The 15,144-nt window shown below is 36.9% G+C and overlaps 3 protein-coding genes, 1 non-coding gene and 1 pseudogene across 5 annotated transcripts; 2 read left to right on the forward strand and 3 right to left on the reverse strand.

Annotated features, from left to right (window-relative positions):
• LOC18778935 (ER membrane protein complex subunit 3) lies at positions 37 to 3,270 on the reverse strand. The gene is made up of 8 exons (XM_007211854.2): positions 2,967 to 3,270; positions 2,769 to 2,862; positions 2,325 to 2,444; positions 2,184 to 2,232; positions 1,736 to 1,835; positions 1,597 to 1,658; positions 1,382 to 1,440; positions 37 to 405 (listed from the first exon to the last, which is right to left on the reverse strand). Exons 1-8 carry the CDS (start codon positions 3,116 to 3,118, stop codon positions 301 to 303), a joined length of 741 nt encoding a protein of 246 aa, XP_007211916.1. The 5' UTR covers positions 3,119 to 3,270; the 3' UTR covers positions 37 to 300.
• TRNAI-AAU lies at positions 3,462 to 3,535 on the forward strand. Its single transcript has one exon. It is a non-coding gene; the product is annotated as a tRNA-Ile (tRNA).
• Positions 4,679 to 8,474, reverse strand: LOC18778698 (annotated as a pseudogene).
• LOC18781042 lies at positions 9,639 to 11,213 on the forward strand. 2 transcript variants are annotated; one of them, XM_007211742.2, is made up of 5 exons: positions 9,639 to 10,177; positions 10,382 to 10,493; positions 10,595 to 10,676; positions 10,754 to 10,805; positions 10,902 to 11,213. In XM_007211742.2, the coding sequence occupies exons 1-5, from the start codon at positions 9,734 to 9,736 to the stop codon at positions 11,046 to 11,048; spliced, it is 837 nt and encodes a 278-aa protein (XP_007211804.2). In that variant the 5' UTR covers positions 9,639 to 9,733; the 3' UTR covers positions 11,049 to 11,213. The 2 variants fall into 2 exon arrangements, with proteins under 2 accessions (XP_007211804.2, XP_020418510.1); XM_020562921.1 differs by having other exon boundaries at positions 10,754 to 11,213.
• Positions 11,357 to 14,512, reverse strand: LOC18778587 (RNA-binding protein 33). Its single transcript, XM_007211420.2, has 6 exons — positions 13,914 to 14,512; positions 12,905 to 13,019; positions 12,603 to 12,774; positions 12,299 to 12,516; positions 11,898 to 12,042; positions 11,357 to 11,728 (listed from the first exon to the last, which is right to left on the reverse strand). The coding sequence occupies exons 1-5, from the start codon at positions 14,366 to 14,368 to the stop codon at positions 11,917 to 11,919; spliced, it is 1,086 nt and encodes a 361-aa protein (XP_007211482.1). The 5' UTR covers positions 14,369 to 14,512; the 3' UTR covers positions 11,357 to 11,728; positions 11,898 to 11,916.

A 15,144-nucleotide genomic window follows, 5' to 3' on the forward strand; every position in this document is an offset into this window, starting at 1 on the left:
AATATTTGATTTGAAAACATTTCCTGCGATGCAAAATTGAAAATTGGAATCTCAAAATAATTTAATATTTTTTGAAGTCAATACAAGCTACAACAAGCAAAGCGTGTCATTGTTTAACGATCAGAACAACTTTAACCTTGCTACAGACTATAATAAGGTTTTCAAAAGTTCCTAAATTTTTCATAGGTCTAAGTCTAACTGGCTTTCCTGCCGGTGGGAATGGAAGAAACCTAAGACTGGAACACGCAAGGCAGAGAACGATGTTTCCGAGCCAGCCAGACAACTGCATGATTCGGTTTTTCAAATGGCAAGTTTCTTCAACACTGCTTCAGCACGGTGCTCAAATTTTGGTAAGGCCCAATCATGCTGGACTATGTCAAGACTGTCCTTCTCAGCGCCCAAGCTCTGACCAATTAAACAAATACGGAAAACCGTACAGATTAGGAGTGGTGATACAGAAAAAAATTGCTTTAGATTTTATTTTAGAGTTGAGTTTTTATCTCGAAACGTGAAGCCATACATTTAACAAATTATAAGGTAATGCTCCAATACTTTCATACAGCTACGCATTTGTTAGATATGAAGTATGTTAGGGACAGTTCACATCCGTCCATTCTCTTCCAAAGTTGATCATGCAAAGTGATGGGTGCTTCACAATCTAAGAAATAATAAATAAGGGCCCATAACCATTTTAATTTTAGTTTTTAGTTTTCATTTTTTGTGTGAGTATAGAGGAAAATAGGAGTGAGAATGGGAGCGAGTGAGAATGAGAGAGATGATGAGAGGGAGGAGTAATAAAAGTGAAAATAAAAACTTGAAAGTGAAAACAATTTCAAATAGATTTCGGTTTTAGTTTTAGTTTTCACTTTTGTTACTCCACCCTCCCATCCTCCCCTCATCTTCCCTCTAAATCCCATCTCCACTCTCATTCTCACTTCCATTCTCCCTCTTGTTCCTCTATACTTTAGCACACAAAATGAAAACTAAAAACTAAAATTGAAATGGCTATCAAACAGGTCCTAAGTAGTTTAATTAAGGAGATCACATCCACTGTCAGTCAAGTGAGTAAGTTAATTGGGCGACATATAAGCCCCAGCATACCTATTGTCCCAAAAGGAAAAATCCCTGACCTTAACGTTCACACGACTTGACAACAAATGCACTTAAAAAACAACAGCGATGACAATGCACAGAATCCAAGGTCTAAAAAGGATACTTTCATGAAATGTATTTAGATATCAGTTCTTTTCATTCATCATATTGAGCAGGCCAAATTACATAAATAGAATGGTTGCGAAGAAACTAAAGAATGGCATCTGAAATTTTCTAAGATTAATGACTCTTAAACCTCGAGGATTACAAAAAACTATTAAGTTCATACCTTTGATGGATCAAAACCAAACCCACTCATTTGCATCATACGCTGAGTATCATCCATTGCTGCATAAGAAAAGTTTTTATTTTAGTTTATCAACCTCCTAGAGTACATAAATTCTAGCTCATAGTTTCGGTGTTACATGTGTGAAAAGAAGCTCAACATGCATTTCTGAGTATGAAAGCTATCATGATGAAATAATCACAAAATGTGGCACTAACCATTTTCTTCTCCCAGAATGAGACTAAACAAACCTCTTAATCCAAACAGATTAAGAAAGTACCTGAGAGAAAGAGATTTTGAATAATTTGAGACAATCAGTTAAGCAAACAACAAAGAGGAGGAAATTGTTTTAAGTACCATGAGCGGCTACTGACATAGCTAACATCAACAGTGCTTAAGTCAATCCCATTCTGCAGCATTGACCTGAACCTTTGAGTAAGAGGAAAGGGTATTTTGGCTGTGGAAAAGAAAAAGAAACAAATATATAACATGATAACTTGACCATATGATAGTATCACTTTATATTAGTGAATACAACCATACATACATTGAACAACGATCTATCATACAGGCAGAGCAGAAAGGGAAGAAGAAAGAAGGATGACAAATTTATGGAAGCACCAAGGTGAAAGAACATTAATGACATAAAAGAGTAGAAGTCACAACTGGAAAAAAAAAAAAAAAAACACAAAACGCAAGAAGTCACAAGTTCGAGTATTTGCAAGATTCACATCCCATACAAAGTAACAAAGCAGTTGCATAACATAGGAACAGAAAAATTGGATTCAGAGGCATTGAAACTTACCTGCTACAAATCCAGAAAAGAAAAAGTTGACCCATGCAAAAGTAAGAGTCTGGCCAACACAAAGGCGATCATAAAAATATCAGTTACCATATCTGAGAAAATCAAGCCAAACTACAATAAAAACACAAGCAATTTGAATACCTGGGGTATGATCATAGACAGATTTTTCTTCATCATGTCCATAGCCATGTTGGGATCAGAGAACATTTGCGCTTGTGCATTCTGTACCTGACCCTTGGGAACAATTAACAACCCATTTTCCTGCCACAGTGCAACGTGTTTGACTTAAGTATCAACAGAGTAACACAACAAATAGCAGACTACAAGCTAGTTTCAGCAAAAGCATCTGCTATAAAAGAACCCCTGAAGCATATAAATCAAAGTTGAGAATTCTTGCCATGGTGGATTCAAATTTCCAATCCAAATTACATAACGCCTAATGCTAACTCAACTCATCAACAAGACGAACAAATAAAAATTGTTTTCCAGCTTATAATTTGAAGATGAACAAAAGCACGTCAATTTGAGTGTTATTAGGGGAATTACTTGCATAAATAGCAATTACAGCGAGAATTAATATCAAACCTCATTGCTGAAATAAAACCGGCGAGCGCGAAACGACTTGGGAGGTATGAAATTAGCAGCAGCACGTAAATTCCGAGCCCTAATAATCAATTGCCTGAAATTCGCAAAGAAAATTTAATTTGATAAAGGCAGATAGAGAATTAGTAATATATATAGATGCGTTTAGTAAGCATGCATAGTTAGTGTTGATAGAGAGACCCTTCTTTGATGATTTTTGCATCGGGGACTTGGTTGGAGCGCATGAGCTTGGAGACGAAGTATCGGAGGACACCTATGAGAACCATGACCACCGAGAGAGGGATGAGAACCCAATCTCTGATGGCTGTGTCTAGCACCAGATCTGCCGCCATTGTTGGACCTCACAGGCACTAAATGACACTCTTTGGTTCGTTTTGGGTCTCGGCTCTGCTCTGCCTCGATCGATTGTTTCTTTCACTACACACTTTCGTTAAGCAAAGGTGAAAAGATCAAAGACGGACGAGGGACATCCGTGTCCCTCTTGGATAGTCAAAGGTTATTTTTGTCTTTAAAAGTCGTTGGATTTCATATGCTGAGTTCAAACAACCCAATAATGAAAGAGTGATAGGCCCAGCCCAATCATTCTCATCAACTGGAACTGCTATAAATTTTTTCTGATTAGTCCAACAAATCAAAATTGTACATAATCTCAAATTTCAAAATGATAAATCATCTGGCCTATTAGCTCAGCTGGTTAGAGCGTCGTGCTAATAACGCGAAGGTCGCAGGTTCGAGACCTGCATGGGCCACTTTTTCAGCTGTTTTACTTATTTTTCAATCCTCAGTATATGTTTTTCACCAAAGAAGTTTCAATTGGTATTAAATATTTTAATTAACTTCATAAAAATTAATTAATTTTTTAGAACTTTTTTTGGGCTTTAATTTTCATAACGATAAAATTGTCTTTGGAATCGCTAATTACTTCATAGTTTTAATTGAGTACTACCTTACTCTGAGTTAATTAATATAATTAGTAATTAGCTTTTAGTTATTACTTGTTTAGTCTTATTTCCTTAAATGAATTTGAATATTCAAACAGCTTATCTATATATATAAAGCAAAAGGTAGAGAATGGTGAAACATTCAAAATACCAGAAAATGCTCTTGGTTAATGCAAACATTAAGAATTCAAATTATTAATTAAATGAGGATAATATGGTAAATTCACACTTTTTCATATTTAAAAAAATTAAAAGAAAAAGAAAAAGCAGATAATGGATCCTATTTTTATGGAACACAACTACCCATTATCTTTTTTAATTCTAAAATAAATTTACTTATTTTTAAAAAAAACCTCTCGCAAGCGCGGAAGCGGGTGCAGAGAGGCTAGTACTCTTTAAATATATTATATTTTGATTATTAATTAATTAATTAATTACTATTTATTAAGTAATTTAAAAAATCAGTAAAATATTTAAATAATAACTAAAGAAAAAATAAATATAGTAATTTAAAAAAATTAAAATATTACTTAATTACATATATTAAATAAAGAAGTGGGCCAAAAACATAAAATAAATAAATATATTTTTATTTTTAAAATTTTAAAATATTCCCGATCGGCTACTCTTAAAATATACTATTTATAGAGTATAGCCGCGCGGCCATACTTATAAAATAATCTATTTATGGAGTATAGATGCACGGCTATACGTTTGAAATATTCTATTATAGCGTATAGCCGCCCGGCTATACGTTTAAAATATTCTATGTTATTGAGTATAGCCGCGCGGCGTTACTGTCAAAATATTTTATGTATGGAGTATCGCCTAGCGGCTATACTTTTAAAATATGCTATTTATGGAGTATATCCCTACGGCTATACGGTTAAAATATTCTATTTATGTATTATAGCCGCCCGGCTATACGCTTAAAATAACAGACAATCATAACTATGCTATCAAATGAACAAGAAAAAAACCTGAAGAACATACCTGGCGAGCTTCAATAGAGATAGCCTCATGTTCATCGGATATTGCATTTGCCATCTCAAGTTTATCGTTCAGGGACGCAACTTCTTCAAGAAGTCCGTCTCTCTCGCTGATGACCCTTCTCAACTCATCCTCGATACCTTCAACTTGACAGAGTAATTTTGTTTCCATTGAAGAAGTCAAATGAAGAATTTCTTTTTCCCAACCTTTCACCATTTCCTTCTGCTCTTCCAGTTGTTCATTGGCCTCAGAATTTTTGAGATAGAGATCATTTAGAAGCACTTTCAACTCAAAATTTTGGTCTGAAAGAGTATTGATTGTATTGTATCTTTGGCCTGCTCAAGATTAGAATTTGATAAAAGCAGAGCCTTTTCAGTATCAGTAAGATGATCCTCGAGCTTTTTGTGTTGAAACAGCAGGTCATCAAGCTGGCATATTTTATTTTTAGTTCATTCTGAATTTGGCTCAAAGATTTTATCAGCTATTCAGTTTCATCCTTTATATCCATTGTGTTGGATGCTGATTCATGCAACATTCTAAAATCAAAATACAAGCCCTCCAGTAGAGCATCTTTCCGTTGCAGTTCTTCCTTCAGTGATAAATTCTCGTGCATCAAACTATCACGGGACAAACTGAGCTCACCAGCTTTCAAATTTGTGACTCCACTTTGATCATTATTGTCTTTGGAGATGTTACTAGTAAGTGCAATGTCATCCTCACAACTTGACCACATTTTTTGTTGCTTGTTTGTAATTGAAAGGCCTTCTTGCTGTCAGCTGGAGCAGAAACCACTTCCAACGTTTAAGCATGGTATTTTATGGATCAGCTCTCCTGTGAGACACTGATGAAGGACAAATATGGCAAATTTGTTCTCCAATGTCTCAGCGCATATTTCTTCTAGTAATGATCTTGATTTGCTAATGAAGCAGTGTATCTCCCTTCCCATAAAAAAAGTATCAGCATATAATGCTTTGAAACTGTCCTCCACTTCACTTTTTAATTGCATAAAACACTCTTTCAAGCAAAGACAATGATTTTGCTATCTCCACCAAATTAGATTGATCCTGCAGTAGTTCATTCTCTCTTTCTTTCAAACGTACTGAATTTTTGAGATGTTCAACTTCTTCAATAAAGCTTGCTTTCTCTAACATCAGTTCCTCACCAATTTGCTTCCACAGGCCAGTCAATTCTTTTGCATTTTCATTTGCTTCCGTCAAGGCATTTAACATAACATCAGCTTCTTTTATTGTTGCATGCGCTTTGGTTAAGAAGCTACTAGCAAAATCACTCTTCTCATCAGAAACTACCTGCACATCACAAGAGTGTTACTTAAAGTATAAGAACGGTGATTTAGCTGACTTAGTCTCTTATTTAGAAAAGATTGGTTAGGACAGTGCTACTATTAATCCTTTCTAACATATAGTTGCCTCACAAATTTACAATGCAAGAATTGGATGATTTGAGAAAAAATTTGTTGTGCCTTTTTTGTAGCATGACAACCATAAGAACTCTCCGTCCTTGACTCAAACAATGGAACAAGTTGTTTCAGTCCTGCATACAATATGAGCTGATTAAGTCCCTTGATTAATATATGTTTCTGATCGTTAAAAGTGTAAGATATTCAGTAAAGAATATACCTGCTGGTTGAGAACAACCTCCAATGTCCAACTCGCTAATGAGTGTGGCTAGCCTAACATATAGTTTGTTGAAAGCATCAAGTGCCATCTCTAATTCCTTTTTCAGGCAGAATGTTGCTCCTTTAGAGTCCGTGAAAGTTTTTAAGACCCACTTTGACTCTTCTGGATCTTGATCAGCAGACTGTAAGTACTGAGCGTTCTTTAACTTTCAGGTCCCCCATTTGCCCTTCTAATGCCCACAATTTGTTTCCAGAAGCAAAACTTTCGGTTGAAGAATCACAGCTTGACGTAGTACTATCAGTACTCCATTCATCTTCATCTTCTAAACTTTTGTCTGCTGAAGGGCAATCATACACATTTACTTTTGTGTAAATGAAATCTTCAGTAATTTTCAATCTACCATTTGCTACAGTGAGCTCATTTTTTATTTCAAGAATCATGTGATAAATATCTTTAGACTTCAGATACTTGTGTGCTTCTAACGAAAGCGACTCAACTGTACAAAACTGAGAAACTTTGGAATGCTCTCTTAACTCCATATATTTCTTCCTCATTTCACGTTCACTTACCAAGTTTTGAACCAACTCGTTGCATTCATCAGAAACTTCACTGATGTTGGTCTCAAGGACCACTATATGCATTTCTGTATCTGCATAAAATGCTTCGATAGCATTCTCAGACTCCAATATTCCTAACCTGGCCAACTCAATTTCAATAATGACATCTTCTCGTCCTAAAGCATTTACTTTTGTGTCATAGTATTGAGATGGGAATGTTTCTCTCTGTTTTGTCTGTCACCTTCTGATCCGTAAGCCATTTTATTACAAGGAATGCAGCATTGGCACAATTTTCTGCTTCTTTGACCTGAGTTTCCTTGAATATAAGTTTCCTCTCTAGCATCTCTACCATGTTGGTCTGCTCATCCAACCGCATGCAGAAGGAAATTTCCTCTTTGGTTTCATCATTATCCAGATATTGGAGTTCACTTAAAGCAATTGCTGCTCCTTTCAAGGAACTTAACTTCTGTCCCATTTCTGTTACCATCTTTTGAGCATCTTCCAAACTCTTTTGTAGTAGTTCAATTGTTTCTTCCTTTTCCATGCAAACTTTGGCAGCCCTCTGGACATCTTCACTAATACAAACATTAGCTTGAGGAAATGAACAACCGATACTTTCTATTTGGCTGGAGGCATTTTTGAGGGATCTAGAACCATCTTGGAGGAATCTTGTTATTTCAAAGGTTGCCTTTTCCCACTCCACACTCAGTGACCTTATCTCATCCTCTTTAGCTGCAATGGTGTTTTTCAGTACCTTATTTTCCTGAATCATGCATTGTAATCTCTCATCAAGTTCAAACTGAAGGGCAGCAACCTCTTCCTGTAAATGAAGAATTGTGTTTGCTGTCTCCATCTCAACCTGTTCACAGACTATTTCAGTCTGTTTCTGGTGAAACAACTGTAATAGCCGATCCTCTTGAAAGTGGCTATTGAGTAATCTGACCTCCTCCAAGTCCTTAACCATTTTGTCCAATTTAGCTTGCAAAGCCTTCCTCTCAACGTCTTCACTGATCTCCATAATACATTTGTTTTCCTTATGTAAATCACCTGATTTCAGATAACGACGTTCATGTTTCACCTCCGATTGGATTTCTATTTTGTCGTTGTTGCTTGATATGTACATGTCTCTGCAGCATTCCTCCTGCACGTGATGTAAAATAGTTATTAAATGAACCTGCAACAATCTAGCATCCATTTACTGTTTTTTTAGTATCATCACCAGCATTTTGGTCAACATGAATCACATTATTCTGTACAACCCCATCATCTACCTGGGAGTAAGATGCCGTTTCATCTCCAGAGTCACTCCCCATAGATAGGGTTTCAACCTGTAAAGTGATGACCAATTGTAGATTTGATTCAAAAAAGAAGGAAAAGAACAGTACACGATGTCTATGTAAAGCTTGAATCTATTTAAAACTAATTGGTTTCTGTCTGGTACAAATTTTTTCCCTCTTCCATGGATCTTTTCTGTTTTCTTTTTAGTAACATGAAGTATGCAAGAATGGAAGTGGTAACTTTTCCATGAATTAGCTTGGACAGTGCAACACAAAGTGATTTCATGGCATACGTCAAAGTGCAAATTCAAGGAGTGTACATAAACTAGTAAACTTAAAAGAAAATAAAGCAGCTAATAAATGCACTGTCGTATGCTAGCCCCAGTAGAACTACTACAAATTTGAGGGCAGTTTGTTGCAGTAACTGATAAAACATGTGTAAGTGTATATTGTTAAAGAAAAAAAAAAAACTGATCAATTTAGAATTCATGTTCCTGCAATCTTCCGATTCCTTTATGGTATTACTATTCTGCACTCTTGAAAATACGCACATTAAGATTTGGAGGTCCCAAAATGGGGAGATGTATCATTTGGAGGTCCCTAGAATTCATGTGCCCTTTGTCATACTCCCTTAAACAAATTTGAATATTCAAACAGTATAGCCGCGCGGCTATACTCTTTAAATATATTATGCTTTCATTATTATTTATTTTTTTTTAAAAACAAAAAAAGGTCCACAAAATAATTATTTACTATTTATTAAGTAATTTATGAAATCAGTAAAATATTTAAATATTCACTAAAAAAAAAAAAGGAAAACAACCTCTCTCGACGAAATTTTTTCGGTATAGATATATGCCGGCAATAATTTTATTGATTAGACCTCTCTCGACGAATGTTTGCCGACATAAGTTTATGTTGACAAAATTGCGTTGGGAGAAGGCTATACCGGCAAAGTTCGTCGGAAAAGATCTAATTTGAAAAATTGTTGCTAGCATATATCATGGCGACAAAATGTCGTCTAGAGAGAGGTTTTTATTTTATTTTAATAAATATAAAATTAGTCTTTTTACTCTTTTTTTGGCCAACTTCTTTCGTTTAGTATATGTAATTAAGTGATAAAATTAGTGATTTTGTTTTAGTGATAATTTCGTAGTTTTAAATTTAATACACTTTCGAGACTGAAATTATGCACCCTCCAATCCAATCCAATAAAAGACACAAATTAATAGATTTATTAGATATTAAATAAATTCCTTTTTTGTTAATGCAGAGGAAAAAGAAGAAGAAAGCAACCAAATAAAGCAGAGAGAGAGGACAAGACAATAGCATAACCAAGGAAGAAACCTAGCTTGTGGGAAAGATACTTAACTTGTTAGTTGCTATTATTGACGCATGCATGATATGGACCATGACCATCCATATGGTTTGCTTGATTCATTTCAATTTTCATTCCTGTGCTGCGCCTGCACATATTCATTTAGGTTGCTTAGGAATCTTGCACAAATATATGGCTCTGCTTCTTCTTCTGGTTGATATTTTAATATGTTCGCTCATATGGCTTTGGTGTCTTTCCATCCATTCATCTCTCAGTTCTGCTACTGTAACTCAACCAATATCATCACACGTATTACCATTCATTCTGGTGCTGTCCTTCACAAAAAACTAAACAAAACAGCAGCTAATAATGTTGTTTCTGCTGAATTCCATCCACCAATTTGTAATGACGGTCAACCTATTATTGGCACAACAAGCTTCTTCTCTTCAAAATCAAGGCAGAGAGAAAGAGGGTTGTTGCTTGTGCCATTGAATGCCAAAAACTCTGGATTACCAGGAGATGAGGAGGATCCGCGAGCTCTCGAAACAGTGCTCAAACTCTACACTGCCATCAAGAACAAAAATATTCGCGAGTTGTCGGAGATATTAGGAGATGAATGCCAGTGTGTCTGCAACTTATTCTCAATTTTCCGACCCCTCCGAGGAAAGAAGGTATACATTTTATATATACTGCTTGATTTCAATATTATATATAATATAAAACGAACGCTTATGCAGTAAATGTCATCTTTCTTGATGCATTACGTGTTAAACAAATCATGATTAAACAATGTATTCAATCGTAATCAGCTGCAGTTCTTCTTTTCTTTCTTTCTTTCTGTTTTTAATTTGGAACTGTGACTACAACTGTTGCAGCAAGTATTGGATTTTTTCTCATATCTAATCCGAAACTTGGGGAATAACATTGAATTTGTTGTAACACCGACATTGCACGATGGAATGAATGTCGGAATTCAGTGGAGCTTAGGTATTTATATATCACACAACAAATTCTTTTTTTTATTCTTTAAATTAAGATGACAGTATACAAATGGGAAACAACAAGTAGCTAGTTGGATTGATATGCAGAGTGGAAAAAAACGCATGTGCCTCTGGGAAAGGGCTTTAGCTTCCATATTTGTCAAATCTACAAAGGCAAGGTGATGTTAAGGTACTGCTTCAAATTGCATACCCTCTCTCTGAGTCTGAATTATTAGTTTTGATAATAAACATCTTCTTTTCTTTTAGAAATGTGGAGATGTTCATGGAACCACTCCTCCATATTGAACCCCTTAGACTGGTAAGCAAAGCAAGCACCTTGCGACTTCTTATTTCCACTTCAGAAATGTGTCCCTTATTGCTGTTTTCTTTGTCTTCTTATATATCACTTGTGCAGAAACTCATGGGAATTATGACGGCTGTACTGGATAAGATTGGGTTCAATGTAGTGTTCAAGGGCAAGGCAAACAGACTTGTGTTGGCTTTCCTCCTCCTGCTCATCAAGGCCGCCATTCTGATTTTACTGAAACTCGTCTTGCATTAAGCCACCATCACCCACCCGAGGCGCAGGTGCTGCAGGGCAGACCTTGGTGGGTTTTGATTTAATGTACTATTTTCATACAAATTAACAATTTGCAATTCCTTCTCCACTCCACCGTGTGATGGTAAAGTCGAAAATTTGATAAGAAAAAGGTGCTCATTCTGCAAAGGACTGTTGTATTGCTGGTGAAACCTTTCATACTTTCAGGCCACCCATACAAAGTCCTGTCTCCATCATCAGTACTCAGTATTATTCAATTTTAAATGTCTGACATATTTACCATCTCAAAGCCAGAAAGCAAAAAAAGCAAGTCGGAGTTAAAAGAGGAGTTTACTGCCATGTAACAAGATACACAAAAGCTGCAGTCAAAACTAACACTTACTGCCAGCCATCTAAGAAAATGCAAAGGGTCCTTCCACGCTGTACAGAGCATTTATCTTCTGTCACAGTTTCTGGGTTAGGAGAAGACAACTAAAAAGAACTAAACCCCGGGCAATGGCATAAACCAAGAAACTTGCCATCAACCCACAGCACATAGCAATTCTACATATAAATAACCACGACAAGTAAGACACCTAACCACGTCAATGCACAAAAAAGAAATAAACAAAGAAGAAAAAAAAAGCTTCTTTCCTATCTTTTCTACCATCAGAAGAGACCAGATGGCAAAGGTCCCCATGCACCTGCAAAAGAATAAACAAACCACTCCGTCACTTGTTTAGGACAGATCAGAGCAGGCCATAGGCAGAAAAACTTTAGCAAAAGATACATCTACAGAGACAGGCAAATAAACTAACATAAATAATTTAAGAAAGAAATGAGATGGAGTAAACATATGGAATTTATACTAACCAGTCAACACTACCAGAAATCACAATTGTTTGAACAAGTGATAGCGATCTAACATCTCGTGCAACCCCACTGCAGAAATGCTTTCGCATCCAAGAAGCTCGTGGAGCTTTGCGTCACATAATATCACCGTAGAATTTAAAGGATCCTGCGGAAATACAAGAACAGCACCATCATAAGTCTTTGTTCCAAATGCACTATGATGGGGAAAAAAAGGTCGAAACAAAGTGAAGTAGCTCTTAAGCCAATATAAGGGTAAGGACAAATACAGCATTCACTAGAAGAAATCAATCCAACTTGTGACTGATGATGGAATAATGGACAAAAGTACGATGTCTCCAATAAAATAATCATCTTAGATCCACGAGACGGAGAAGGTACAAAATTGTGCAGCAGGATCCTACCTCCAAACGGTTAGCCTTTACATACTCCCAAACAAGGCTTCTTGCCTTAGATAGGAGCATCTCCCTTCCTCCAAAGCCCAAAAACTTAGCTAGTGCTTCAGATATTCCTACAGTAGGGGAACCAGGTTGTGGTTGTGGTTGAACTTGAGGTTGAGGTTCAGTACTATCAGTGGTGGACTTGGCCTCTAACTTCAATCGTTTAGCTTGAGTTGACTCCTCTGCATATATGCAGGAGAAATGTTATACATAAAATCAAAGATATCATTACACACACTGTGTAGCAATATGCACAATGTTGACGTACTGTTAGGTCCAAGGGGTATAATATGTTTAGCTAGCAGCTTATTCATCTTGAACATGTCAGTACAGTCTGTCTCAAATACCACACGCAAGGCATCATCACAAATTATCTTTCTCTTATTACTTGGATCTTGGAGGTTGTTCTTCCTTATGTATGCCCAGAGCTGCTTTACAATCTGAAATACGCAAAATAAAAAGTCAATGTACACCCACAAACATGCATTAAGATTTACACACAAAAACTTAATCCACATCATTGGAAAGTTAGCATAAAAAGAGAATCTGGGTTGATTTGGGAGTAATAACCTCAGTCCTTGGCAAGGCCGGTTCACCAACAACAGCCTGAAGCTCAGGTGAGACACCACAGACTTTGTTAAGACCCCCTGGCCCACCTCTTCTCTTGGTTCCAGAAGCCGGAGCACTGCAGTAAAATTATGACCGACACAAACATGCCAGGTCATTTTATTGCATTATGAATAAAGCACTGAATCATAATAGATTACTTACAACTACAAAACAAAAAGATAAAGATTTGAGCTTTTCCAACTACAGAGAAAACTGCCCTATTTAAAATTTTAAGAAAAGAAGAAGAATTTAATATAATGGAACTTTAAAGCACTAATCCTCCAAATTTATGCAAAAATGTTAAACCCCAACCTAACAGATAAGCTTACTAGTTTAATTAGCAAGACCACATGCTAAGCCAGCTCTTTAATACGCAAATTTGATTTTATGCTAAGCTCAAACTTATAGTTTTTCATACATTGAAAAGTCAAGCACTTTTTAAAATATAATTAGGGTGAGACTGCAACTGCAAGAGTAAGTACTAGTTGATTTGTATTTCATGCTTTGGGAGTAAGGACAAACAATAACAGTTTTGACTTTTATATGGAAGACAATACGGTAACAAAAAGGTTAAAACTTTCCCATTACAGTAATATCAGGGTTTAATTGCCAATTTCCATATGTTTCTTTATTTGTTACAAACTATTTTAAAATCTCTCATTCACACAAAGCGATACACGCCGGCAATTTGACCTTATCAGTCTTAGTTTTACCCAAAAAGGGAAACCATAAAAATTTCAAATAGCAAGTACTAGCAATTAAAATATGCAATTTAGCGAAACTTGGTTAGCAGGAAACAGGAAAAGTACAAAACTTTCAAAACGGCCATTAACGAAATATTGCTAATTGGAAACTCTATAAACGTGTACCACTTACATTTCATAGAAACGCAACCTTTGCAATCTAAAGGAAAGTAAAACCCTAAAAATTCACCATTTCTGATTTGAAATTTTGAAAACAAAATCCAAACCTCTCTTTGGGAGTTTCTGGGGCGACTTTAGTGGCATTCTGCGCCAAGGCCTCGTGCTTCACAGCGGGAGGCTGCAGCTGAGCCTGAGGCCGCAGTTGCTGAGGCGGCGGCGGCTGCTGGAAGCTGTGGGGCTCGGGGGCGCGGTGGTGGGGGTGGAGGGCAAAATGGGGAGGAAATTGTTGGGGGAGGAATTGAGGATGGTGGTGGTAATGGTGCTGGGGGTTGGTGTGGAGGGCAAAATGGTCTTTCGGAGGTTGGTGTTGGGGTTGCGGTTGGGCGTACGGGCGGAGGAGGAAGCTGATCTGGTCCCGAATGAAGCCAGCCTTGTGGGACAGGTCTAACCCTAGCTTGGCCTCGAGCTGCTGAACGACACCGTTTACGGAGGTGACGTCGTTAGGGCCTGATTGACGGAGAACAGTCTCCACACCTTCCGCTATTTCTTGGTCCGACACCATGCTGGTACACACATATATTAACAGAATAAACGGAAACCAAACGCTCTTCACTCTCTCTCTCAGCCTGCTCTCTCTCTTCTTCTCTCTGTCTCTCTCTTCCTCTCTCTGTCTCTCTCTACTCTTTACCGCTCTCTTTATAACGCTGAAATGACGAAAATATCCCTTCATGTTGATTTTATTATGAAAAGTCGGTAAAGCCCATCGTTCTGTCCACTCTGAGTTTCAGACTGTTGAGCTCGATCTCCCTGTCCGGTTTCCAGAAGACGAAAGTACCCTTTTGAATTTCACCCTATCCATCCCATTATGGGTAAAAGATTCGGGGTAAATATGTCACGTGGGAAAGTTGCAGCTGGTTTTCTTTTGTTCCTCTTTTTGTTTCACTTTTCAAATTAAAGATAAAGATAAAGAGAGGTAAACATTGTCTAGAGCTACAGAATCAAACTGGTTGATTGAATTACGATAATGCCCTGAGTCCTGACTGGACCTCTGCAACTTTGCGATCTTTTTCTCTGACGAATGAGAGTCTGCTTTGTGGAGAAGGTAAGGGCAAATGTGGTCAACAAAATATGATTTCTCGCCTTGACTATGGACCGTTGGATAAGAATTGGTGGGTTTGGTCAACTACTGTTGAATGTGATCGCTTGATCCAAAGGTCGAGAAAGCACTTTCAATTATCTATCAGACTGACCATGTTTCTTCACCTACCACCTACCTCTCTTTATGTGATCACTTGCAATGTACTAAAGCTAGTTCAATGATACTCGACAGATTATATA

The sequence above is a fragment of the Prunus persica genome, chromosome G4, assembly GCF_000346465.2.
Source record: "Prunus persica cultivar Lovell chromosome G4, Prunus_persica_NCBIv2, whole genome shotgun sequence".
Lineage (NCBI taxonomy): Eukaryota > Viridiplantae > Streptophyta > Magnoliopsida > Rosales > Rosaceae > Prunus > Prunus persica.